Below are 27,009 nucleotides of genomic sequence, written 5' to 3' on the forward strand. Positions count from 1 at the left end.
CCAACCAGGACACAGGCACACGACAGCACACCTGGCTTTCCCCACCAGGTTTCTCTTGATGGGCAGGGATGCTGTAGCTGGTGCCAGCTCCCTCTACCATCTATGTCCATGGCTAGATGGGGACACAGACTGAGGAGACCTAGAAGGCGTCCTCCTAGCGGCACCTGTCACTCACCTGTCTTCCTTCCGCAGTATGACAGCAAGTTGTGTAGCCTGAAGAAACAGCCCCTCCTACAACCCAGCAAAGAAGCCTGGTGAGTGACAGCCACCTGCCCTGACCTCTACAGAGTCCCAGTTCCAACTCTCCCGAGCTGTGTGCATTCCTTCTGCTAAGGGAACAATGGCGGGCTGCTTACTTCAAGAGGCTGCAATGCACTAGGCCCTGGGTTCCATCTACAGTTTGATGTCAGTGCTGTCGCTGTTTCTTTAGCTTGTCAGATGTGGTGGAGAAGAGCCAGGGGTGTCCGGATGGGCCCGTGGGTTAAGTGCACATAAGTTTGAGGGTCAGGGAAGATGGGGAACCATGGTTTGAGTGAGTCAGGTAAACTGAATAGGTGGCCTCCTGTTGGTGAGAGCAGGCAGGCTGTTTGAGAACTCAGGTTTGAGTGGTGTTTGCTATCAGAGAGGAGAGCGGGAGATCTGCCCCATGGTGTAGTGGGCTGCTTGCTCTTCGGGGCTTGTCTGGTGGGGCACGTGGTCATGTGATGGAGAAACCCAACCCGTTGTAGTAGGGATTCTGTAGAAAACAGCAACTGAGAAATAAAGCAGGTACTTATAATCTAGCACCCTCCTAGGCAGCCCCACCCCTACAGAGGCAGTGGAGCGGTCCTGCCCCCTGGTGGCAGGAGACAGAGCAACATGGATCTGAAGGTTCCCACCTAACTCTCAACCCCTCCCTTTCTCCTTTGGATCCTCTAAACAAGAGTGACGTCCCCTCACTTTCCCAGGCTTCTCTTTCCTCTTCTGTCACCTGTTAACTTTGGTCCACGGCCAGGGAGGCCATGAGACAAGTGGGTGCAGGGAGCCAGGTTGGCGCCACCCTCCTTTGCAGTCTGAATTTATCATGGGGCTGAGGTTCAGGATCAGTTTCTCTGGCCCTCACCCCAGCTCTGTGTATGTGGTCTAACCCCACCCCCAGCTTCCTGGAGCATCTGCACAAACATCAGGGTTCCGTCCTGCACCCCGATTACAAGACAGCCTTCCCCTCCTTTGAGGACGCCCTCCATCGCCTCCTGCCCTACCACGTCTACCAGGGTGCCCTCCCCTCCCCCAACGACTACCACAAAGGTGAGGCCTCCCCACTGCTCTCCTCCCATGTCCCCAAGTGCCCCCAGCTCAGCCACCAGCCCTCGGTGTTCAGGCCACAGAGCATGAAGCAGGGTGAGCATTGTGCGCTCGGCCACAGGCGCCTTGTGCCGTCCACTCATCCCCCGACACATCTCCTGACCTGTGTGGCTTTTCTTCCTTCAGTGGATGAAGAATTTGAGACTGTCTCCACGCAGCTCCTCAAACGCACCCAGGCCATGCTCAACAAATACCGGCTTTTGCTTTTGGAAGAGTCCCGGGTAGGATTTTCAAGCTGCTGGGGTCCCTTCCCCGCTGTGAACTGTCCTTGCCTTGTTCTGGACAGGAGTGGGGGGTCTCTCCTTAGCTGGGAGGGAGGTAGATAGTCTGAGCCTGACCAGTTACATCCTGCCAGGGCCTTCTCTTCCCTAACTTGCTTTTTCTGTGTCCTTTATATCACCCCGCCACAGAGAGTCAGTCCTTCCGCAGAGATGGTTATGATCGACCGAATGTTCATTCAAGAGGAGAAGACCACTCTTGCCTTGGATAAGCAGCTCGCCAAGGAGAAGCCTGGTGAGAGGGGATGGATGGGGAGAGCATCCCCCCATCTATCACGCACCTTGATGCTGGGATTCCCAGCAAGCAACCTGACGTGCATGGGGTGCACGGGGAAGACAGAGGCAGAAGGATCTCTGGTTTTGTCTAGACAGCCTAGTCTAAAAACAAAACAAAACCAAATCCAAGGATTGTGTTAAGTGGCCTTGCCTTTCTTAGCCACCAGGGGGCACAGGAGCCCCTCCTGCTTCCCTTGCTATAGCTCCCTGTGAGTTTCCACCCTAGAAGAGGGGAGGAGGGGCATTTCTGCCAGCCTAGGCTGATGCAGAAGCAGGAGAGAAGAGCCAGGGCTGAGGCACACAAGCAAGGTTCCTGCCACACCCACTCTGTGCCCATTCTTTGCTTGCACCCCCCTAAGAACGAGGCTTTCCTCTTCCTTTTTGCACTTTAAGCATCCTATAAGCTTTATCCTTTAAGGAAAGCATGTGTCCACAACCCAGCCCCTTGCTTTTCCAAAATTCTCCTTTAGCCTTGTCCTACATTCAAGTACCATTATTCTCTTGAAAAAAATCCGCCATTCTGCTTCCCCCTGCCCCGGCCTTGCTGTGTACTCCAGGAGTCAGGCACTAGTGTGAATCTTTCTGAACCCTTTGAGGTCTGTTCTGGAGCTCTCTGCCTTTAGGAAGGACGTGTGTCTCCTGAGTATCCCTAGTGAGTCTGGGAAGGACCCTGTGATCCCCACATAAGAATGTCTGTAACGGGCTGGAGAGATGGCTCAGTGGTTAAGAGCATTGCCTGCTCTTCCAAAGGTCCTGAGTTCAATTCCCAGCAACCACATGGTGGCTCACAAGCATCTGTAATGAGGTCTGGTGCCCTCTTCTGGCCTTCAGAAATACACACAGACAGAACATTGTATACATAATAAATAAATATTTAAAAAAAATAAAGAATGTCTGTAACAAGTCTGATGGGCGACATGAGATAAATCAGAGCTATAAGCAAGCAGCCAGGGGCCAGGGGGTATGCCTAGCCCATAAGAAGACAAGGAAGTCACCCTGGAGCATTTGTTTGTCTTTGAGGTTAGCACCTCCAAAGTGTTTAAACCTCGGGCTGGGAGCATGCTAGGCTAGGACTGAACTGCTGAGCCACGCCCCAACTCCTCACTGTGGGATTCTAGGCAGGAGCTCTACCACTGAACCACTCCCCAATCCTGTTTTGTTTTTAGCTTCATATTTTTAGAGACAGGGTCTCACTGAGCACCCAGACTTGCCCGGGCTGGTCTTTGTACTCAGATCCTCCTGCCTCAGGCTCCTGAGTAGCCGGAATGACAGACGTGGGCCATGTAGGCCACTACCCTTTGTCTGGAGCTGTGCTTGTTTAAATTCTTCCTGTTTGTCTTACACACGTGACCCTGGGAGGGAGGTGAAGTTTTAGGCAGGGCTTGGGAGTCATTGATAAAGGAAGCCTGCAGTGTGGGGTGGCCCAAGGATCTGCTCATCTAGACCAGCAGTTCGCAGCCTTCCTAACGCTGCCACCCTTTAATTTTAATACACTTCCTCTTGTGGCGGTGGACCCCAACTATAAAATTATTTTCATTGCTATTCCATAACTGTAATTTTGCTACTCTTATGTGTCATCTGTAAATATCTGATATGCAGGATATCTGCTATGCAACCCCTGTAAAAGGGTTGTCTGACTCCTAAAGAGGTCCCAATCTACATGTTGAGAACCGCTAGTCTAGACTCGTCCTGGACCTGAAGATAAGATATTCAATATACAAGTACCTCTCTCAGCTTACCTACTAACCCTGAGAGTTTTCTCTGTCCCAATTCCACAGACGAGTACGTGTCTTCCTCCCGCTCCCTCGGCTTCCCTGTCCCAGTGTCTTCCGAGGGTCACCGGCTCCCCAGCCATGGCCCATCATCCTCATCTTCCACATCCGGAACCTCTGCCCAGCCCCCTCCTCACCTGCCCACCAAGCTAGTGATCCGGCACGGCGGGGCTGGTGGCTCCCCTTCGGTGACCTGGGCCCGAACATCATCTTCCTTGTCATCAACATCCTCATCCTCATCCTCTGCCACCTCATCCTTGGACGCAGATGAGGATGGCCCCATGCCCTCTCGCAACCGGCCACCCATCAAGACCTATGAGGCCCGCAGCCGCATCGGCCTCAAGCTCAAGATCAAGCAGGAGGCGGGGCTCAGCAAGGTGGTGCACAACACTGCACTGGACCCTGTGCACCAGCCCTTGCCTGTACCTGCACCTGCAAAAGGGGCGGAGCCTCCGCCGCGCTCAGCTCCGCCCTCACTCCCTCCTGCCACGCAGGCACAGATGAATGGCACTCTGGACCATCCCCCGCCCGCAGCACGCAAACCCACAGTGCCTGCGCCCTGCCCACGTCTACCATTGCGCAAGACCTACCGTGAGAACGTGGGTGACCCAGGTGCTGCCGAGGGTACGCACGGACGGCCGCGGGGTGCAAGCAGCCCGACCTCACTACCTGCCAAGGTGGATGAGGCTACCAGTGGGCTGATTCGCGAGCTGGCTGCGGTGGAGGACGAACTGTATCAGCGTGTTTTGAAGGGCGGCCCACCACCCCAAGAAACCCCAGCCTCCACCACCAGCCAGGGCCCCACCGAACCCAGCTGGGAAGCACCTGCACTGCCCCCGGCCAAACGACGCAAGTCCGAGTCCCCTGATGTGGACCAGGCCAGCTTCTCTAGTGACAGCCCGCAGGACGATACGCTCACTGAGCATTTGCAGAGCGCCATCGACAGCATCCTTAACCTGCAACAGGCCCCTGGCCGGACACCCGCAGCTCCCTACCCCCATACAGGGCCCATGCCTGGCAACCCCACATCCCCAGCACCCCTGCACAGGCCAGACGCCTTTCCACCATCCAGTCACAACGGTGGCCTCGGTGCCAGGACGTTGAACAGATAACACTGGGCTGCTCCTGCGGCCCCTGTCAGGTGCTCCCAACCCCACCTCCAGGGGAGCAGCCTGGCAGCCGACCTCCACCTCTGAGGGGACACCAAACCAGTCCCCGACAATTCTTGCCTAAGTTATTTGAGTCACAAAGGCCTCGCCACCCTCCTGCTTCCACGTTGGCTAGAGAGTTGGGATGGGGCGTGGGCTTTCTAGGGGAGGGGGGGTTCTGTTGCAATGTACAATGTCCCCCTGGCACAGGCCAGGCCAGGGGATAAGAGTGAGTGTTTCCCAGGACTGGGCTACTGGGTTGACGCACTGGTAACATCTGAATACCAGGCCTTATTTGATTGGCTTCATGGATCGCTGTCCAGGGCGCTCAGAGCTGTGAGAGACCTTCAGACAGGCTCGGCTCACTTCCCGTTCCCTGCAGAGCCTGGAAAATTAGGAAGCAAGGACTCAAGCCAGTGTCCCAAAGTACCTGCGTCCCATCCATATGTGCACACGCCAGAGTCATCCTGTGTGTGTGCATGCACGAGAGAGTTAGAGAGATTCCCACCACCCCATCCCTCCCGAGGAACAAGACACGGGGTCTTCCTCCTCCCAAGTCGTCTTCCCTGTATTCTTTTTGCCTCCAGTCCACCATGCCACGTTTTGAAATCTTGGAGACAAAACTAGTACTGTAAGATAAAGATTTTTTTTGTACTGTATTTATTGTGTATAACGATTTTTTTAAGGGAAAATTCTGTACATCTAGAACTCTTGTAAATTAAAAGCTGATCCTTTTTTTTTTAAAAGACTGTACTCAGGCCCCCTCCGGCCCTTGTTGCTTTTGGGTGTTTTATTTTGGGATTGGTGTTGGTGGGTTGGGACCAAGCCGACAGAGAGGAATTTCATATGTTGGTTGAGTGTCCAGTGGGTCCTAGGCCATGTTCTAAGCCCCGTGGGGCCGGTGAGATGGCTTAATAGATGCAGCGCCTTCCAGGACTCAATTTTGGTGGCTGGCACTTCACTTGAGAAGGAAAGGACCGACTCCTCCACGCTGTTCTCTCACCACTACATCTGTGCAGTGGCATACATGCCCACACACAAATAAATGTAAGGGGACTTGGGCTTTTTTTTGTTTTGTTTTTTTTGTTAACTAGAAGGTAGTTTGGAAGTCCCTGCCTCTGAAACCAATGCTGTCTGTTCTTACTATACCCAGTTACGTACTTTGGGCTTTGCTTGAAATGCTCTGAACCATTGCCTTGGGAAAGATGGCATTGGGACCCTCACAGTCTAGGGGCAGTGTTCTCAACCATCCGTGCAGCACCTTGTTTCAGACAGTTTGCTGTTCAAAGACATTTATGGGGCTGCAGAGAGGCCTTCGTGGTTAAGAGTGCTTACTGCTCTTGCAGAGGACTAGGTTTGGTTCCCAGCAGCCGGATGGATGCTCACAACTCTAGTACCAGAGATATGACGGCCTCTTCTGGTCCCTTGGATCCCTGTACACGTTACACAGAAATTCATATGGGCACACACATAGACAATACATAAACAAATCTTAAAGACACTTATGAGCGTGGGTCATGCATGCCTGGTCTTCCCAGCCCTTGGGAGGTGGAATTAGAAGTTCAAGGTTATTCTCAATGACCTGGGGTTGGGGTGGGGGGCAAGGTTAGCCTGGGCTATACAAGACCTTCTCTCAAAGCACAAATAAACGGGAGTTTGAGAAATGACTCAGCACTTAAAAGCACCGGCTGCTCTTGCAGAGGACCTGGGTTTGATTCCCAGCCCCCAGTTAGTGAATTATGGCCATCTGTAACTCCAGTCCCAGGGCATCTGACTTCTGGCCTCTGAGGTACATAATGCACAGACATACAGGCAGGCCAAACACCCATACACATTCAATTAAAATAACTTATGGATTTAAATAAGTACATAAAAATTGAAAGAACAAAACTTTGGTTATGTATGCAGGAGGCCCTGGGTTCCATTCCCAGCGTCTCATAAACAGCATGGCGGTACATACCTGTAATCCCAGCACTTTGTACAGAGGCAAGAAGATCAAAAGTTTAAGGCCATCCTCTGCTACAGAGTAGTGTGTGAGACCCTGTCTACCATGCATTGTGGGTGAGAGGTCTTACTGTGCAATCAAGAACTGAGTCCCGATCGCCAGAACTCACATAAAAACCAAGTGTCATCTCAGACCTCCAATCCCAGCACCAGGGTGACAAGGGCACATAGCCTGGGGATTGATAGAGGACACGTGGCGTAGGCTGGCTTCTGCACACGCCCATAGGCACACAGTCGTACATACGTGCACGAACCACATACAGAAATAACAGCAATAGTAACCCCTGGGCACTGGGTGGCGACGTTGAACCAATTAGATGGTGGCACTCTTGTGGGCAGGCAGCGTCTTCAGAAAAGCAACTGTTTGAATGCTAGGTGTGGTAGCATACAGTTGTACTCCCAGCATCTGGAAGGCTGAGGCAAGAGGATCGTTACGGCTAATTTGGGCTACTTAGGGAGACCATATATTATTTTATTTTGAGGTTTTTGAGATATTGTTTCTCTGTGTAGCTCTGACTGTCCTGGAATTTGCTCTGTGGATCAGACTTGCCTCGAACTCAGAGAGATCTGCCTGCCTCTGCCTCCCGAGTACTGGAATTAAAGGCATGTGCCATCATTGCCTAGCTAGGATACCCTATTTTAGAAAGCCAAAAAAAGGGCACATATTGTATAATAATGCAATCTGAGCCCGTCTGAGAGCACAAGCCTGCACCACCAAGCTGCGTGTATCCTGTGCTGGGGATGGGGCCCCATACATACATCCTAGACGGGCGGGCACTCTACCAACCAAGCTACATGCACTCGAGACTTTCTGTTGTTCTGCTTTTGTTTTTTATTTGTTTTTTGACACAGGGTCTCACTATGTAGGTTTGGCCGACCTGGAATTTGCTATGTAGATCAGGCTGGCTTCAAAAGCATAGAGATCTGCCTGCCTCTGCCTCTTGATTGATGGGATTAAAGCCCTGTGCCACCATACCAGGCCCATACACTTAGATTTTAAAATTACTGTTTTACGATTATTTTTAAGATAGGATCCAGCCAAATAGTCCAGACTGGTTACAAACTTACCATCCTTATGCCTCGGTCTCACCAGTGTTGGAAAATATAGCCATGCACTACTATGACAGGATAAGTTATTGGTATACCTGCTGCAGCCGCTGTCTACTCATTTGCCAAGAGAGACAGACTGGGAGGGAGCCAAAATCTGGAGGACCAGGCACAGCTCGAACCAAGGACTACACAAATGAGCCTGTGTATGTCTTCACAATGCCCGCCAGGGGGCGCGCGAGGCCAACACGGGCTGGGACAGGGGGCCCGGGCCCGCCCTGCCCGGTGCTCCTCCCGCGCAGCCCCACCCGGCTCACTCTGCTGCGGACGGGACAGAGCTCAGACAGCTTGCTCTGCGCTCCCCGGGTCCCTGGTGAGTGCTCCCCAAACCCCAACCCTCAACCCCGCTCCCCTGTAACAATCTGCGTCCTGACCTTCCTTCCCAGTCCCTCCCAGGTCCCACACTCTTGCCCCAGGACCTCCCTCCCCAGCAACTCCTCCATTCTCCCCTAGTTCCCCCAACCTCCTCAGATCTCCCCAGCCTTCCCCAGCCTCTCCTAGTCCTTCCGTCTTTCCTAGCCCCCACCATCCCACTTCCAGTTCTGCCAATTCCTCCCCAACTTTCCTCATCCTGAAGAACCCCACCACCACCACGCTTTGAAATAGCCTCCCACCGTCCACACCCATTTTTCTGCTCTCCTTGATCTGTCTTGCACCCAAGAGTCCTCTCCTGACTCACCAAGTGCATAGACCCTTTAGCCATTCCTAACGGTCCTTTTTGAGATGTACCTTAGCAGCCTCCCTGTCTGGGACCCTCCCACGGTCCCTTTGTGGCTATGTCACAGGTTCCTGCCTCTGTCACCTCTCCTACCTCCTCCTTTCTCCAATCCATTTTCCTTCTATTCTTTCCTTTCCCTTTGTGTCACTAGGATTTTAGGGGCTTTAAATTTTTATTTGCAGGGCTTCTTGATGCTTAGATTGTCCCATTTTTTTTTTGAGCCAGATGCAAGATGTAGGACGCAGAGGCAGGCAGATCTCCGAATCTAAGGCTAGCCTGGTCTACATAGTTCCAGGCCAGCCAGAGCTACACGGTGAGAACCCCCCCCCCTTTTTTTTAAGGGGGAGAAGGTTGGAGAGATGGCTCCAACTTGGGGATTAAGAGCACTAGCTGCTTTTCCAGAGGACCCTGGTTCAATCCCCAGTACCCACATGGCAGCTCACAGCTGTCTGTTGTTACTCCAGTCCAGGGCATTCAACACTTTCTTCTGGTCTCCAAGGGCACTCCCTGCACATAGTACACAGACAAGCATGCCTAGAAAACACTCATACACATAAAATAAAGAAATGAATTTTAGGAAAAGTGAAAGAAAAAAGGAAAAACTGTCTCATCTCTGGCTAATGGGAGCCACTTCAGGCTGGGCGCTGCATCCCCAGCGGTCTTTGAGCTGATCCAGACTGGACTGTTCCTTCCTGGCCCCAGCCTTGGGACAGCTGTTTCTCCAGGGAGCCCTCTGTTCCTTCTGCGAAAAATGACATGAGGGACTCCAATCTGACCAAAAACTCATTCTCAAATCATAAGCGTCTACTTATGGAGCAAGGAAAGAAACTATTCTTGACAGACAGGAGCGTGTCACCCCAGACTCCGCAGTGACTAAAAGGCTCTTGAAGGTATGGGGTATACAGAGAGCACAGTCTGGCTTCGGGGGTGCTTACTGCTTCAGGGTTGGTGATGACTTTTTCTCTAACTATGCTCTTGAGACCTAGGAAGGGAGACAGGGTCTGAGAACGCATTGCCTGGCTGGGGTGTTTCCTAGCCCGGGGATCCTGTGCAAGCTATTGCTATCCTCCCGAGGCTCAATTTCCTCCTTAGGACGTGGGTAGGAATGAGGATGCAGCTGTAGAGTGCTTCCTTAGCTTGCTGGAAACCTTGAGTTCCAGCTCCAACTCTGGATAAAACTGCTCACGGCAGTGCATATCTGTAATCTCAGTGCTAGGGAGGGAGAACCAAGGAGATCAGAAGTTCGAGATCATTCTCAGCTACATAGGAAGTCTGAGTCCATCAGGGGATATGTGAGACACAGTCTCAAAAAGAAAAGACTTAAAATGAGGATAATGACAAATTCGCTTGATAGTCACAAAAACTAAGTGAGCTAGCACAGAGTTTGGGGTGTGACTCAGTGGTGGAGCACCTGCCTAGAATCCCCCAGTGAGGGGCTCAGATATGGCTTAGCAGTCTTGTGATTGTCTAGCATGCCCAAGGTCCTGGGTTTCATTCTAGCACCACACCCCAAATACAAGCTGTCACCGTGTCTGGCTTATGCTTATCACGTTGTTTCTTCCTCACATCCAGGGCTTCTCCTGACCTGGGTGCACCTAGGTAGCTTCTGTCCCTCATTTCACAACCCTCTGGTTTTGTGTCCCCACCAAACAATCCTCAGTTCCCAGCGCCCGAGAGCCAGTCACACCCTTGGGCCTTTGCACATGTCATTCTCTGCCTAAGACCTTCGTCTTGCCTGTCCTTCATGAAGAACCTCAAAAGTCAGCCTTGCCCTGACCTTTGCTGACCCCGTGGTCAGTTTCCCTTGTCTGCCCCCATACCTGGAGCTTCTCAGGTATCATTAACTGTTGTATGGCCAGGTCCTCTGTTGGGGGCTCTGGTTGGGTGGCATTTGGCCTGTATGGCTCCTTTCTTGGACTCCTGCAGCATGGAGCGAGCCATTCCAGAGAAAATACATCCAATGATGGACGTGTGGGGTCTTTGAGATAGGGTCTTCTTACATGTTGTCCGGGTCAACTGGGAACTTGTGATTTTTCCTGTCTCAGCTTCCTAAGGGCTGGCATTAGGGATGGATTGACATCCAGCTCAGGGATGTGTCCCGCCCCCACCCCCAACAGTTCCTTCCTTTCCTTTGTTCTCCCTTTTGTTTCCTGTCCTGCTCCCCCTTGAACCATACCGCTGTTAATCTCCAGGCAAACCCCTCTCCTCCCCAGCACTGAGTCCCCCTGCTCCTCCTCCCATCTCTAGCCATTCCCTAGCAGTCTTCCACTATGTCCCCTCCTTTCTCCTACAGGTAAGCTTTCCTTGGGTGACCCAGTAGGATCAAAGTCACCATGTTCAGCTGGCTGAAGAAGGGTGGGGCTCGGGGCCAGCGACATGAGGCCATCCGCACTGTGACCTCTTCCCTCAAGGAGTTGTACCGCACAAAACTTTTGCCCCTGGAGGAACACTACCGTTTCGGGGCTTTCCATTCACCGGCCCTCGAAGATGCCGACTTCGATGGCAAACCCATGGTGCTGGTGGCTGGCCAGTATAGCACTGGCAAAACCAGCTTCATCCAGTACCTTCTGGAGCAGGAGGTTCCTGGCTCTCGTGTGGGTCCAGAGCCCACCACCGATTGCTTCGTGGCTGTCATGCATGGCGAGACAGAGGGCACCGTGCCAGGCAATGCTCTTGTTGTGGATCCAGAGAAGCCCTTCCGCAAACTCAATCCTTTCGGAAACACTTTCCTCAACAGGTTTGGCAGCTGTCAGCCAGGAGGGGGGACCAGGGACATCTATCCCAGAATTCTTCTATCCATCTCAGCTCTGATTCTCATCCTTCTGCCTACTTCTTTCCCCTCCTGCATCTGCTACCTTTCCTATGGAAGGCCTGGCTTCCAATTGTGCCTGGGCTGCTGAGTGCTGGGCAGCCTTAGTCAAGTGATTTAACCCCTCTGTGCCTCTCATATTCATCTGGAAAATGAAGGTAACCCAGGGTTATAATGTTCCTTGGGATATCCCCAGAAACAGATCTGTTTTCTTTTGTAGATCCCACGATCCCTCTGAACTTCCTTCTTTCCAGGACTCCTGTCCTCCGCACCTGCCTCTCTCTTCATGGCACCCTTAGTGCCCTTTCTCTTTCTGCCCTTCTTTACACTGAGCCCTGACCTTCTGTCTCCACCCCCCCCAGGTTTATGTGTGCCCAGCTCCCCAACCAGGTCCTGGAGAGCATCAGCATCATCGACACACCGGGCATCCTGTCAGGTGCCAAACAGAGAGTGAGCCGCGGTGAGTGAGGAGGAAGCCTAGTATAAGGGAGGAGGTGGGGCTGGACCCCTGTGTCTGAGGGAGGAGGCTGGGGCCTGGACTCCAGGGTCTACAAGAGGTGGACTGGGCCTGCACCTCTAGGTTGAACGGAGGAGGCTGGGGTCTCCTTTGGTTGTCCCCGTGCAGGCACATGGAGCTACAGGAGGCTGCCATTCTTTCCGTTGGTGCTGGTGGTGGGGCGGGTGAGGCACGGGTGAACACATGTGAGCTGGCGGGAGCCACAAGTCTGGGCCGGTTAGGAGGATGGAAAAGGAGAGATGAAGAGGGACGGGAGGTGCGTAGAGAGTCCCAGGAAGAGACAGGCTGGGCAGGGAGGCCCTGGGCCCCATGCTTGTTCCTCTGAGCTCCTGGCTGGGAGGCTGGGCCACAGATGGAGCTAAGAGGGAGAATCTGGGTGGGGGCCAAGGCCGGGCCTGGAATTTATAAACAGCTGAGCAGGGGGAGCAATGGGGGGTAAATTCCAGCAGGGCCTCCAGTGAGCCTATCCCCTCCCACCCTGCCCAGTCTTTTAGCCCCGCTCCTACTCTAGCCCCTCCCAACTTCTCCCCCACCCTAGCATCTGGGCCCACAGCCTTTCTGTCTGTCCCTACCACCACCCCCATCCCTAGGCCTCGGCCAGGGAATTGGGGCAAAGAAGGCAACAGTGTGGGGCAGAGGGGACCCAAGGCCAGGCAGGAGGCGGGGCCAGGGCAGAGTTTGGCTCCAAAAGTGCCAGTGCCCCTGGCCGCTGTCCAGCAGAGCAGCCCCGAGGGAGAAGCACGGGAGGCAGCTGCAGAAGTGGTCACCGTGCTCTGCCAGCTGGAGGTGGGGGAGGAGCAGGGGCGGGAGGAATTCCTGGTGTGCCTAGCCCAGGGGCTGGGCCTAAGTGATGGAGGGAGCCTAGGGCCCCAACTTCCGCAGGAGATGATGAGGGGTGGGGATGGGGATCCCCTTCCTCCGGCTCTGGAGGCATAGGAGGTGGAGCCTGTTTGTCCAGGGGGACTTGTGGGGGAGGGGAGAACGGTAAATCCTGGGGAAGTACTGTGTGATGAGTAGGGGAGGCAACGTGTGTCTGCCTGTGATGGGGTGGGCTGGCAGGTGTGGCGTGGTGGCCGTGACTCTGAAGTTGTAAGAATTGACGGAAGAGTGACAGGGGCTGGCTACGTGTGCTGTGTACCTCTAATTGTGACTAGCTGTGATTTTATGTGATTCTGAGGGAAGGTGTGGGGCGGGGGACGTGGCGGGATCTTGTGAGGCTGTTTTTATCGCAGTGTTGGTGCTTCACACATAGTAAACAAGCAGGCCACGTCCCCAGCATTTCACTGGGGGATCCTAGGCCAACATTCTACCAGTGAACTACATCCTCAGCTCTGTGTGTGACTCTGTACAGCTGTGTGCGTGTGCGTGAATCTGTATTTACGTCTGTGTAGGTCAGTGTTGAAAATTGTTTCATTACCGGAGAGCTTGTGTGTGTGGCAGGGCACATCTGTCATCCCAGTGCCGGGAAAGCCGAGACAGGAGGATTGTGACCAGTTGGAGGTCAGCGTGGACATCACAGTAGTGTCTCTGCCACATAGTGTGTGTTCAGACAGGCCTCCGTGCTGGAGTGTGTACTGATTCCTGCGTCTGTGATGCCGTGTGTGTCCCAAGCATCTTTGTGACCACGTGGCACGCGTATCTGTGCAGGTCCCAGACTCCGACACACAAGCATGTGTCTGGGAGTGTGAATCTGAGCGCAGGAGACTCTGATGCACCCAGCTGTTTGGTGGTAGGTGTGTACATTGGCAGAGGTGTGGCTGCCCGGAGAAGCTTGCCCCGATGTGACTGTTGCCCGGAGCGTCCCGCTGGAACACTTCCAGTCTAGATCTGCTTATGTTTTCATTCCCTTGTTTTTTTGACACAGAGCCTTTTTGTTCTGTATTTCAGGCTGGTCTGGAACTCACTATGTATTTCAAATTGGCCCCAAGCTGGTGGCAGTCCTCCTGCCTCAGCTGCTGTTGCACTGAGATGATGGGCATGCACCAACGTGCCAGGCTTTGTGCCCTGGCATTGTAATGACTTAACCAAGCCACCTTGTATCTCTGTGCTTCAGTTTCCCGCCAGTGAATAGGGAGACAAACCATAGGAACCCCTGAGAAGGGCTACGTTAGCTGTATGGAGGAAATGGGTGCCTGGGCGACCGGTAACCAGGACTGTTTTTCTTGGGTGAACAGCCCGTCTCTCTGCCACGTCTCCATTCCCACACTGACTCAACGTCCCTGCCTCCCTCTCCCCTCCCTTTCTCCATTCCCCCCTCCCTCTCAACCCCATGAGACAGACTTTCCAAATCCAGGCCAGGGTGTATGTAGATACTAGGGAGGGGGGAGAGGCCCAGCTGCTGCCCCTGCAGTGACCTGGCCCTTCCTTCCCCTCCCATCAGCAAGGGGCAGGCTGCCTCCTGGGGCCCATGTTGGGGTGAGAGTGGGGGGATGAACATGCAGCTACAGCTACTGAAGTGACTCCTGTTCGGCTGCCTCCTGCCTGCACGACTTCTGTATCTTGGTTTCCTCAGCTGGAGAATGGGGACATAAATTGCTGTCTACTGGATTCTGTGGGGCAAGTGAGTCTCAAGTCAGGACACCAGTGATGGTCCCTTTTCTGGCCAGCTGTTGCTCTATATCCCCTCTTCCAGGAAGTCCTCCTTGACCTATGCTTAGGCCAGGCCAGAGCACCCCCTCAGGGACTCTCCACAGTTTCCAGGGCCCCCCATATCCTAACTTGACTACTCTGGGCACAGATTTGTCCCCAGACTGTAAGGGCAGATTTGGGGCCACCTCAGCCTCCCCTTCTGCTGAATCAGGCAGGGAGAGATGCGTCCTAAGTCGCCCGTATGTGTCTGGTGGCCTAGGGCTGGTATTTGCTGAACACTCTCTCTACCCCTTGTGCCTCGTTTCTTCTTTAATAGTCTTCATGGGCACAATGGCACACACCGTCTTCAGCTTTTCCCACAGGTGAGCTCAGTTGTCATCTGATTGTCTATGAGACAGAACCAATCGTGATTGCTGTTTTTTAATGTTAGGGGATGGGCAAGTTCAGAAAAGTTGAGCTACTTGCTAATATCGTAGTACATGGGGGCAGGGCAGGGCTTCCTGTTTGCCAGGTCAAGGGTGGGTTTTACACTCTCCTAAGTTTTGCTCATTAGTGAATGAAGAAGTGAAGGAATAAAGGTGAGAAATATTGAAGGGCATGGATGAGAAGAGGAAGGAAGGAATGAGTGAATGGATGGACACAAATTATTAAACATATAGGGTGGCAAGGACATAGCACGACTGGGGAGATGGCTCCGTGGCTAAGAGTGCGAATTGCTCTTGTAGAGGAACCAAGTTCAGTTCCCAGCACCCACACTGGACTGCTCACAGCCACTTGTCATTTTAGCTCCAGGGGATCTGACACCTATGGTTTCCATGGATACCTGTACTCATGTGCACCACCCACCCACACATACACACACACGTAGACACACAGACAGACACAGATACACACAGACATGTGCACACACAGAGAGACATATACAGACACACACAGATACACATGAACATACACAGACCCACACAAAAACACGTGGAGAGATACATAGACACACATAGACATACAGGCATACACAGACATACAGACACACTCACAGAAACAGACACACAGACATACAAACACACACATATACATACAGAGAGACATATATATAGACGTATAAACACACACACAGATACACACAGACATACACACAAAAGTCTTAGTAGCTTGACCTCCTGTTGTCTCTCAATTTCTGGCCCACCCAACAAGTCCCAGGGAAGTGCTGGGAGAAGGCTCAGAAATACCAGGGGCCTCTTTGAGATCATTTTAGGATTTTTCTTTGAGACAGGGTCTCACTATGCAGCCCTGGCTGTCCTGAAACTCACTATGTAGACTAGGTTGGCCTCAGACTCACAGAGAGCCACCTGCTTTGACTCCTGAGTGTGGGGATTCAAGACGTACACAATCATCTCTGGCCACCTTATGCGGGTGCTGGAGGGATGGCTCTGTGGTTAGGAAGACTTGCTGGTCTTGCAGAGGACCCAAGCTCATTTCTCAGCGCTCATTTCGGGTGACTCACAACCATCTGTCATTCCAGCTGTGGGTGGTCTGTATGACACTCTCTTCTGGCCTCTACAGGTACCCATACACACATGCGTGCGCACACACAGAGAAATGATAAATATTTTAAATATAAATAAAGCCGGGCGATGGTGGCGCACGCCTTTAATCCCAGCACTCGGGAGGCAGAGGCAGGCGGATCTCTGTGAGTTCGAGACCAGCCTGGTCTACAGAGCTAGTTCCAGAACAGGCTCCAAAGCCACAGAGAAACCCTGTCTCGAAAAACCAAAAAAAAATAAATAAATAAATATAAATAAAAACTGTGTGCATGAATGTGGTACTCAAGGAGGCCAGAAGAGGACACTGGATCCTCCCCTGGAACCCACCTGCTGTGGGTGCTGCTTACCAACTGCACTGGGGTCTTCTGGGAGAGCAGTGTGTTCTCTTAACTGCTGAGCCATCTCTCCAGCCCCCAGCTTTAGCATTTGAAAGTATTTTTATTTCATTTCTTGTGTGGGGGTCCATGCCGTGGCATATGAGTGGCGGTCAGAGGAAAGCTGCAGGCCCACCTCAAGCTGTTAGGCTTTGTGGCTTCACCTTTATACTCTGAGCCATCCCATAAGCCCCACACTTCAGGATTTTAAATGCCAATAAATATATCGATGTCAAAACAAATGCCCAGTGTCTGCCTAAGGAATGAATGACAAGCCAGTGATCTGGGAATCAGGAGAGTGGAGGGGTAGAGGGTGAGGTGAAGGGGGTGGGGGACATGGTTGCCTCATCCAAGAAGCCAGATGGCTTGAGGGTCTGGGTCCTGAAAAGTGGCAGTTATGGGGCACATGTAAGAGACTCTGAGCCTTGGCATACGCGGGAATTACATGGTTAACAATCTGAACATTTGCACCATCCAGTATCAGTTCGAAAAAATGAATGCTAACGAGTGGGGTGTGAGGGTGTGACGTCTATTCCTCTGGTCCCTGTCCTCTGCCTGCTCCAGGCTACGACTTCCCAGCGGTCCTGCGCTGGTTTGCCGAGCGCGTGGACCTCATCATCCTGCTCTTCGACGCCCACAAGCTGGAAATTTCCGATGAGTTCTCAGAGGCCATCGATGCCTTGCGTGGACACGAGGACAAGATCCGCGTGGTGCTCAACAAGGCGGACATGGTGGAGACGCAGCAGCTGATGCGTGTCTACGGAGCACTCATGTGGGCGCTGGGCAAGGTGGTGGGCACGCCCGAGGTCCTGCGCGTCTACATCGGCTCCTTCTGGTCCCAGCCGCTCCTTGTGCCGGACAACAGGCATCTTTTCGAGCTGGAGGAACAGGACCTCTTCCGTGACATCCAAGGTCTACCGCGCCACGCGGCATTGCGCAAGCTCAACGACCTAGTGAAGAGGGCGCGGCTAGTGCGGGTGAGCAGGGCAGGCTGGGGCCCGGGGGGACTTCGAAAAGTTGAGGGAGGATTTAAAGGGAGATCAGGAGATGGGGAAGGTAGTCAGAAAACTGTAAGAGTTCTGAAAGAGGTTGAGGAGGACTTAGGGGGACTGGGGAGGACTTCGGGAGGCTATGGAGGATTGATGGAGTCACAGGAGACCTAAGTTGGTCTTGAATTCTCGGGACAGACTTTTCTTTCTTCTCTGCTTGTGCAGTTAATTGGCACCACCTAGCTCCCAGATTAGTTAATTCTCCTGATGGGTTGATCTAGTGCTTGAAGGAGGAAGTCCTGTGTGGAGGGTCCCTTTTCCACCATTGCCCTGAGTAGGCATCTTTCCTTGTCTGTCTCCATCCTATCACCGGCCTCCTTTCCCTCCTTCCATCCCACTTGAACAGAAGCCGAGTCCTCTCGTTGGCTGTCTTAGTTACTTTTCTATAGCTGTGAAGAGACACCATAACCAAGGTAATTTATAAAGAAACGCTATTGGTGTGGTGGTTCCAGAGGGTTAGAGAGTCCATGACCGTCATGGTGGGGGGCATGACGGAAGGCAGGCAGGCAAGCATGGTGCGGGAGCAATAGCGGAGAGTCTCTGTCAGCACAAGGCACCGAGAGAGAAAACTGGGGATGCTGTGGCCTTTTTAAATCTCAAAGCCCACCCCTAATGGCATACCCGGCCAGGTGGTGGTGGTGGCACACGTCTTTAATCCCAGCACTTGGGAGGCAGAGGCAGGCGCATCTCTGTGAATTTGAGGCCAGCCTGGTCTACAAAGCGAGTTCCAGGACAGCCAGGACTGTTACACAGATAAACCCTGCCTTGAACCCCCACCCCCCCAAACAAACAAACAACAAAACAACTCTTACTGGCATACCTACTCCAAAAAGGCTAAACTTCTTAATCCTTCCCAACGAGTTTTATAAACTGGGGACCAAGTATTCAAATATTTGAGCCTCTGAGAGTCATTCTCATTCAAACACCACAGCTGCTCACTTCTTTCCTTACCTCCTCACCTCTACTCTCTCCATCAGCCACTGCACATTACACTGGCCACCTCAGTCCTACCCCGGGGCCTTTGTACTCCCTGTTTGCTCTTCCTGGCAGCCTTCTCTTCTGTCCATATGGCTCACCCAATGCCACCTTCTCAGCAAGGTGGCCCTCTCTTAATGACCATACCTACTCCAGATTTACCCTTTACCATGTTGTGACTCCTTCAGTGTTGTCACCTCCTGTGAGCCTGTCAGGGCCCTGTTCTGCCTCCTCAACTCCGCACTTAAGTGCTGCAGAACTTGGCATCTTAGGATTCCTTCACTGAGTGTCCCTAGCCCCTGGGCTTGAATTGCTCTGTAAATATTTATGGAATGAATGACACTTGGCAGGACCTCAGCTTGAACAAAGTCACTCCTGTGTCTAGCCCTCTGCTGGGACTTGCTGGAGATGCAGTAACAGCCAAGGTTGCTTGGCCTTGCTCAGTTGGTGTTCCAAGGTCTGAATATCCAAGGAAGTCTTAAGGCTCACCCTTTGCTGGGGGAAGAAAAGAGACCTATCCCACAGCTGTGGTAGCCAACCAACGTCCAGTCAGGAAGGGAAGTCAGGAAGGCTTCTTAGAGGAGAGGGCATCAGAGGGAATACTGTGAGACTGGAGACTGCCGAGCCCGTGGGCTACATCAAGGCTCTTGTGCTTTGTTTAAGGGCACCAGGGAGACGAGGAAGGGTTTGGAGCAGGATGACAGGGTTGCACTCAAAGCTGCCTTCTGGAGAGCGGAGTCAGGTCTAGGAAGGACTGAGGGGGTTGGAGGACACAGTCTGTTTCAGGCTGGGCCTCAGAGAGGAAGAGGAGGGCAAGGGCTTTGCTTTCAGAGCCAGAGATGGAACGGAGCATTCACAGGGGAGGCCGCCAGGGTGGAGGTGGGGCAGGAAGCTGGCAGGAGAAGAGGCCACGAAGGTTCTAGGTGGTAAAGGCATCTGAGGTGTGGTTTAAAAGGAGCTGGAGAGGAGTGAATCACCGCTTCCAACCCCACCGCAGGAATCCGCTTTGGAAGGGAGCACTGGGTACCCAAGGCAGAGTCTGTCCCAGGAGGCCAGGGCTGTCCCTTTAGTCACTGTGTCCCCATCAGCTTCTTCCTTTTTCAATTATTTCCTCTTGTTCATACTCTTTTTCCTAGTCTTCTCTCTCTTCCCACCTCTCCCTCCGTCTTTCTCAGTACCCCTTGGCTCACCCTTACTCCTCGTTGGGAAACAGAAGCCAAACCTGGGGTCCCGCGGCACAGGGACCAAGGGGCCAGGCCGGACACCTGGCGCCCTAGCTAGGCTGGAGGTGGCTCCGGAAACCCGGGACAAACCCCGGAGTCCGACCCGCTCCCCGGCCCAGCCCGCACCTCCCCCTTATCTCTTCCTGCCACCTTCCCATACTTCCTCTCTGGAAAAGCCATCAGCGCTCCCGCTTGCCTTGGCGACCGGCCCCAGCCACGGTCCTCAGCCAGGGTCCTCACAGACCAGGCCCCTCCCCTTTGGGCTGCCCTAGAAGGCCACTCCCCTGGAGTAGTAAACAAGCCACGCCTCTCCCATTGCCCGCCCTCGCAGGCAATACCTCTTTACATTGGTCGGTCCTCGTATGTCACGCCCTTTTTCATTGACTCGCCCTAACAGGTACAGCAAGCTACAATTGATTTGCCCAAACAGGACACACCCCTCCCCAGTAGACCATCCTCAGGCCACGCCCCTCCTATTTGACAGCTCAGGTCAAAAGCCTCCTCATTAACACACTCTAGGAGGCCACACCTCCTCCCCACTGACCCATTCTCACTGGCTGCGTCCCCACACTCCTGCCCCATTGGCGACTCTGGCAGGCCCCCGCCCTTCCCAAGTGGCTCGTTGTCTCAAATCCTACTCTTCCCCGACCATTTCGGCCCCTCGCCTCACTGCCTTTTCCGGCAAGCCCTGCTCTTCCTTACTGGCTTTCACTGCTCAACCACGCAAATTCTCCATTGACTCCCGGTATCAGGCGGTGACTTTCATATTGACCACACCCCTACTCTTGATTGGCCTCTCAAAAATGTAGGTTATGCTTTCCTCTGGTCCTGCAAGCTCATGCTTAGTTTCCCAGTGCCTCGCTCAGTGCCCGGGATCCTAGTCTTCAGGGTTGGCTCTGATCAAACGTCATGATGCCATCCCACTTCGTGGCACATCCTAGCCCGCACGCCCTTCACAAATGACCCAGACCCCAGTCACCAATAACAGCACACATGGCTTTAACCTCCCTTGAGTGCTCTCCTTCAGTGGCACAAGACCGTTAAGGGCTCTCAGAAAATGTAACTTGATGTTAACCAAAAGGCCAAGAAGGCTCAGTAAGGGTTCTCCGTAACCCACTCCCTTAACTCAGTTTCATATCTGTACAAGGCAGGGTGTGCGTGAATTCTCTGGCTCTGCCCTTTGGTGGAAGTGTAAGCCACTAGAAGGGGGTGATTCCAGAATGCTATAATGCTTGTGGCTATAATCTGAGAAGAGTTGACTCTTCTATTACTGTTGGTTTTTTTGTGTGCTTGTTTGTTTTATTGTGTGTGAGCATGACATATGTGTGTCATGCATTCACGTGCCTCAGTCTATATATTAAGGCCAGAGGACGATTTATGTCAGTTCTCTCCTTCCACCATGCGGGACCCAGTCGGGCAGCAAGCACCTTTGCCTTGCCCTTCCACATCGCCCCGCATCTCCAGCTTATTTTATCTCCATCTGACATGCTCATTCGGCGATGGAGCCGCCCGTAGACAGCAGACATGCCTGCATTTGTCATTCTGCCATTCTCGCTCACTTTTTGATAACTTACGACAATGTGGTTCAAAGGTTCTCAAGTTCAGTGGTTTATCCCACAATGATTTCCTGAGGGACACTGTGCATATTGTCCCAGGACTGCAGAGGAAACAGACAAGGCCTGAGCTGGCAGAGCTTGTAGTTTGATGGAGGGAAACAGAGCAATCAGATAAAATAATGATGACTCAGCTGGACAGTGAAGAAGACAGAAGGGCCTGGAGATAATCAGATGGCAGTGAGAAGGACACTTGGTTTTCATGGTCTGTGGGGAGGCTGGGACGGAGCTCCTGGTAGAGAGCATGGTCATCCGCAAAGGCCCTGGGTAGGGGGACGAGTTCGTGTGCTGGTCAGCGAATGCTGGTGAGCAGTGTATGGAGGGGAAAGATGGGAGAGCACGTGGGTGAAGTTGCAGGGGCCAGTCAGGGAGGGCAGTGGGGCTCTTAAGAATTATTGGGGGGGTTGTCTGAAGAGATGCTCAGCAGTTAAGAGCTCTGGTTGCTCTTCTAGAGAATCCAGGTTTGGTTCTCAGCACCCACAACTATCTCTAACTCTAGCCCCTGTGTATCTGATGCCCTCTTCTGGCTTCTCTGGGTACTGCACACACATTGTGCTCAGACACAAAACACCCAAACACATTTAAACGTTTTTAAAATGCAAACAACAAATTGAGGTCTTTCTAACCTCAGCATTTGGGAGGTGGAGGCAGGGGGATTGCTAGTTGGAGTCCAACTGGACTACATAAGGATTCTTAAGAAACCAAAGTGTCTAGTTTCTGAGGTGGGTAGAGCTTAGACACCCCTTTCCAGAGCTAGGCACAGCTGAGGGCAACTCATTCTGGGCTGAGCCCCAGTGCCTTGGAGGGCCTCAGGCTGTGGAACTGCGTAGGAATGTGACAGGAGAGAGAGAGAGGCAAGCCCCAGCTCTGGGCTGGTATTTGGGTGAGGCCAGCAGCTTGCAGGAGCTTAAAGCTGGGAGTGGCTGAGATGGCTTAGCAGAGAGGGGAGCTTAGGTTGAACCCCACTAGATAGGACAGTAGGGTTCATCTACCTGTGACATATAAGAAAAAGAGGTTCCAACCAGGCATAAGGGTTTACAACTGCAATCTCAGCATTGAAGAGGCTGAGGCAGGAGGATGGCTGTAAGTTTGAATCTAGCCTGGGGTATAGAGTTCAACCTTGTATCAAAAAGCCCAAGAGGAGAGCTGTGCATAGTGACTCGTACTTGTCATCCCTGCGCTCAGGAGGCAGAAGCAGGAGGACCAGGTGCTCAGGGCCAGTCTGTGTTACACGAGACCCTGCCTCAGAGAAAGGAATGCAGGTTCTCAGGCCCTGCCCAGCCCCAGTCTCCTCCTGGTGACTGTGCTGCGGGCTCAGATGTGAATGTCTTTCTGCAGGTGCATGCTTACATCATCAGCTACCTGAAGAAAGAGATGCCCTCGGTGTTCGGGAAGGAAAACAAGAAGAAGCAGCTGATCCTCAAGCTGCCTGTCATCTTCGCGAAGATCCAGCTAGAGCACCACATCTCCCCTGGGGATTTCCCTGACTGCCAGAAGATGCAGGTGGGGGCTGCTCCAGACAGGGTGGCAGGGTGTTGATGAGAGTCTCCTGTGGGTTCTGAGATGGAGCCTGGAAGGCTAGAGGGCTGGATGCCATTTTCATCCAGCAGAACCCGGCCTTATGAGTTAGGGTAACAGAATGGGGAGAAAACCCATAGTAACAGTTAACATGGAAAGTCACTTTCTTTCCCTTGAAGACCCTAGCATATACTCGGGGTGGAAGGGCAGCTTGCTGCTTGTGGAGCCAGGGATCTACTATGTTTCTCTTTCCCATGCTTGCCCATGGTATTAATGGCTGCAGGAACTCCAGTCATTGTGTCTGCATTTCAGTCAGAAAGGGGGGGGGGCTGGTCAGCGGCTCAGAGCTTAAGAGCAGCTACTGCCCTTGCAGGTGTCCTGGGTTCCTTTCCTTGCACCCACCCGGCAGTTCACAACTATCTATAACTCCAGTTCCAGGGGATCCAATGCCCTCTTCTGACTTCAATGGGCACACACATGGTGCACACACTCACACATAAAATCCAAATAAATATTTTAGCACAAGAAGAGGAAGAGGCAAAAACTACGGAGAAACCCTGTCTCGAAAAACCCCCCAAAAAAAGAAGAGGAAGAGGAACTAGGCAAGATCCTGTACACCTGTAATCTAAGCAAGATAGAGAGACAGGAGGATCAGGAACTCAAAGAAGCTTTAGTTACTGGAGTTCAAGGCCAGCCTGGCTACTTGTGACCCTATCTTTTTTTGTTTGTTTGGTTTGTCTTTGTTTTTTGAGACAGGGTTTCTCTGTGTAGCTTTGCTGCCTCTGCCTCCCACATGCTGGGATTAAAGGTGTGTGCCACCACTGCCTGGCATGTAACCCTATCTTTAAAGGGGGAAGGGTAGATGAATACAGCCTCTGTCTTTAAGGACACTATATTTTACTTTGAAGGAAATGGTCCAAGCTGTGCTGTCCAATATGGTAGTCACTAATCACATTAAAGCCGAGTTATAGTCAGGCATATTGATTCATGCCTATTAATCTTAGCACTAGGCTTGGAAGTCAAAGACAGGATGATCAGAAATTCAAGGCCAGCCTAAGTTACACAGAAAGTTCTAGGCCAGTCTGAGCTGCATAGTCAGATCCTATCTCAAAAAAAAAAAAGAGGTCTGTGGGGGGGGGAACTTTAGAGGGATGGATAAGTGGTTAAGAATATTGACTGCTCTTTTAGAACACCCAGGTTCAATTCTTAGCACCACACAAGGTGGCTCACAACCATCTGTAACTCCAGTTCTGGGGCTACAAGATCCTCTCTGGGCCTCTGCGGAATCCCAAATGCATGTGGTGCACATGAACTCATGTAAACACACACACACGCACACACAACCACAACAATAATGAATTAAAAAAATACTCGGGCCAGGCGGTGGTGGCACACACCTATAATCCCGGCACTTGGGAGGCAGAGACAGGTGGATCTCTGTGAGTTCAAGACTGAGTGCTGGGATTAAAGGCATGCGCCACCGACACCTGGCCCATCCTTTCTTACACCGTGAGTTGGAAGGTAGCCTAGGTTTCACAAGACCCTGACTCAAAGTGGGAAAAAAGTAAAACAGGACAGGGCTCATTAGTAAGAGAGCCCCCGCCTAGTAGTGAGGGGCTAAGGGCATGACCTTGCGATGGTGCCCCCTGACATTTAGCTTCTCCATCCCACCCCCCCGCCCCCAGGAGCTGTTGATGGCACATGACTTCACTAAGTTCCACTCCTTGAAGCCGAAGCTGCTGGAGGCTCTGGATGAGATGCTGACACACGACATTGCTAAGCTTATGCCGCTGCTTCGGCAGGAGGAGCTGGAGAGTGTGGAGGTTGGCGTGCAGGGTGGTGCGTTTGAGGGCACCCACATGGGCCCCTTCGTGGAGCGGGGCCCTGACGAGGCACTGGAGGATGGCGAGGAGGGCTCAGAAGATGATGCCGAATGGGTGGTGACCAAGGACAAGTCCAAATATGACGAAATCTTCTATAACTTGGCGCCTGCCGATGGCAAGCTGAGTGGTTCCAAGGCCAAAACCTGGATGGTAGGCACCAAGCTTCCCAACTCTGTGTTGGGGCGGATCTGGAAGCTGAGCGATGTTGATCGAGATGGCATGCTGGATGATGAGGAGTTCGCCCTGGCCAGCCATCTCATCGAGGCCAAGCTCGAGGGTCACGGGCTGCCCACCAACCTGCCCCGCCGCCTCGTGCCACCTTCCAAGCGACGCCAGAAGGGCTCTGCTGAGTGAGACAGCGCGATTGATGGTCCTCCCTCCCACTCTGCCCTGCTGTGGCTCCCCAGCTCCAGTTGGCTACACGGCTACACGCAGATCCCTGCTCTGGCCCACCACCCTCTCTGCCCACCCTTCCTGGCTGTAAGGACATTCAGTCAAAGCACTTATAGAGGACCAGGGGTAGTGACAAACCTTCTCTGTCCCATCCTTCACAGCTCCACCCTCACATACACAAGGGCTTATCATACAGAAACACACAGACATCCATCCATCATTCATATAGAGACTTTTTTCCTTTTATTATTATTTTTTAAAACAATGTCTCAGATAGCCCAGGATACCCCTGAACTTCCTATGTAGCTGAGGATGGCCTGGATATTTCATCTTCCTGGTCTATGCAGTGCTGGGGTGTGAACACAGGGTCTCCTGCAAGCTAGGCAAGCGCTCTGTCAACTGAGGCATATCTGCAGCCCCATTGGATATTTATTGAGCACTTACTGTATGCCGGGCCCTGGTGGAACAGACTCTCAGGAGTGTGACATCTTCATAGTCACACAAACATTGATACCAGCAAGACCCCTTGTCCCTTTTTATAGGTAAGCAGCTCCTTTTACTCAGCCATGCTAGAGCTCCCTACTCCATTATGTCTTCAGGTCTCGGGACCATTGGGGGCTCAGAGGGAGACACCTGACCTCCTCCTTCCTCATATGGGCCCGTTTCTGTCACTTTCTTCCCACAAACCTTGAACTCTGAATACACCCTTTTCACAAAGATTCTGCAGCAGATTAAAAACAGCTTCCCAGCTCCTTCAAGGATGGTTTGCATCCTCTGCCCGGTGCCCCCAGCATCCCCAGCATGTGCCCAGTGCTGGGGACCCCAGTAGCGGGTCCCTCTTTCCACCTTCAGGTCATATTCAAATAGAGTCCCTACCAAAGACAGAGGCCCCAGGGGTGACAGGCACTTACTGAAGCCAGAGTTTTCACGGATATTCTGGGGGATTGGGAATTCTTGGTGCTATAGCCTTTTCTCCTTAAAGGGATCCCCATGCCTGTCTTCAACACCCCTGGTGGGGGACATCATGGAGAAGATGGGGGGCAGCTGGAAGGGGCTGGGAACCCAAGAGTGTCCCCCACAGGGCCAATAAAGCCAAGACTGCTGCTTGTTTCATTGTCAGGCTATTTTGGGGAGGAAGACCCCTAGGGAAGAGGTGCATGGGGGACCGTTCTGGCTCACAAGGGCGGTGCAGCCTGTGACTCAACACTGCGCTGACTCAGTCTCGGGCTGGGGGCCAGCCCTGCATATTTTCCAAAGAAAAGTTACTCAGGGCCCTCCCCACCCCCGGGGACATCCCTCCCTCCCGCCTCAGGGCCTGGGAACCCAGACCTGGGCGTGGACCTGTGCCAGTTTGGGTACAACGCGCCCTTCGTCCCCAAAGCGCCCTCCAGCGCGCACTGACACGATGCAAATGCATTAGAGCAGATCTTGTAGCCCAAAACCACCGGGTCTTGGGGGAGGAGGGATTAGTGTCTGAATGCACAGGGCTCACGCCTGGCCCACACCCACCACGTCCAGGACACGCTGGCCTGGAGAGCCTCCCACCCACGCTCAAGTCCCACTCTGTGGCCAGGGACGCCCTCTGGCGTAATCAAGCGGAAAGGCGGTCAGTGACTCAGTCCAGGCCATCATCTCAACACCCTGCGAGTTTCGCTGTGTGACCCTGGCGCGATGTGTTCCCTCCCCGCGTCTTTTTCCTTAAGAGTTTGTAGTCCCAGGCAGCAGGCCAGACTGAGCCTGTCTTGGAGAGGAAAAAAAGTCGTGTGGTATGGCTGGGGCTCAGTGTTACCAGTGCCTGCCCTTCCTGCACTGCACAGGGCTGTTTCCACTCTCAGCACAACGGGAGGAAAAAATCTTTGTAATACTTTGTAGACCCCT

At 52.9% G+C, this 27,009-nt stretch overlaps 2 protein-coding genes across 4 annotated transcripts in view; both read left to right on the plus strand.

The window, feature by feature from the left end:
* Bicra (BRD4 interacting chromatin remodeling complex associated protein) overlaps positions 1-5,571 on the plus strand; it is a 72,470-nt gene extending 66,899 nt beyond the window's left edge. For all 3 annotated transcript variants that reach the window (XM_075991358.1, XM_075991367.1, XM_075991377.1), the window contains 5 exons: positions 193-254; positions 1,139-1,287; positions 1,471-1,565; positions 1,755-1,857; positions 3,677-5,571. In XM_075991358.1, coding sequence (XP_075847473.1) covers positions 193-254; positions 1,139-1,287; positions 1,471-1,565; positions 1,755-1,857; positions 3,677-4,782 — 1,515 coding nt within the window. In that variant the 3' untranslated portion in view covers positions 4,783-5,571. The remainder of the gene's footprint in view (positions 1-192; positions 255-1,138; positions 1,288-1,470; positions 1,566-1,754; positions 1,858-3,676) is intronic.
* A 2,597-nt stretch (positions 5,572-8,168) lies between these two features.
* Ehd2 (EH domain containing 2) lies at positions 8,169-26,244 on the plus strand. The gene is made up of 6 exons (XM_075991188.1): positions 8,169-8,242; positions 10,941-11,384; positions 11,819-11,916; positions 17,042-17,454; positions 22,676-22,840; positions 24,541-26,244. The coding sequence occupies exons 2-6, from the start codon at positions 10,981-10,983 to the stop codon at positions 25,090-25,092; spliced, it is 1,632 nt and encodes a 543-aa protein (XP_075847303.1). The 5' UTR covers positions 8,169-8,242; positions 10,941-10,980; the 3' UTR covers positions 25,093-26,244.
* Positions 26,245-27,009: the final 765 nt, after the last annotated feature.

This window comes from Microtus pennsylvanicus, chromosome 1 (assembly GCF_037038515.1).
Source record: "Microtus pennsylvanicus isolate mMicPen1 chromosome 1, mMicPen1.hap1, whole genome shotgun sequence".
Taxonomy (NCBI): domain Eukaryota; kingdom Metazoa; phylum Chordata; class Mammalia; order Rodentia; family Cricetidae; genus Microtus; species Microtus pennsylvanicus.

Excerpts from the sequence above, each read along its gene's own strand:
- Ehd2 (XM_075991188.1), top strand. The coding sequence starts at position 10,981 with ATGTTCAGCTGGCTGAAGAAGGGTGGGGCTCGGGGCCAGCGACATGAG. Across the intron at positions 17,455-22,675 it reads AGAGGGCGCGGCTAGTGCGG|GTGCATGCTTACATCATCAG; the intron begins GTGAGCAGGGCA and ends GTCTTTCTGCAG. Across the intron at positions 22,841-24,540 it reads CTGACTGCCAGAAGATGCAG|GAGCTGTTGATGGCACATGA; the intron begins GTGGGGGCTGCT and ends CCCCGCCCCCAG.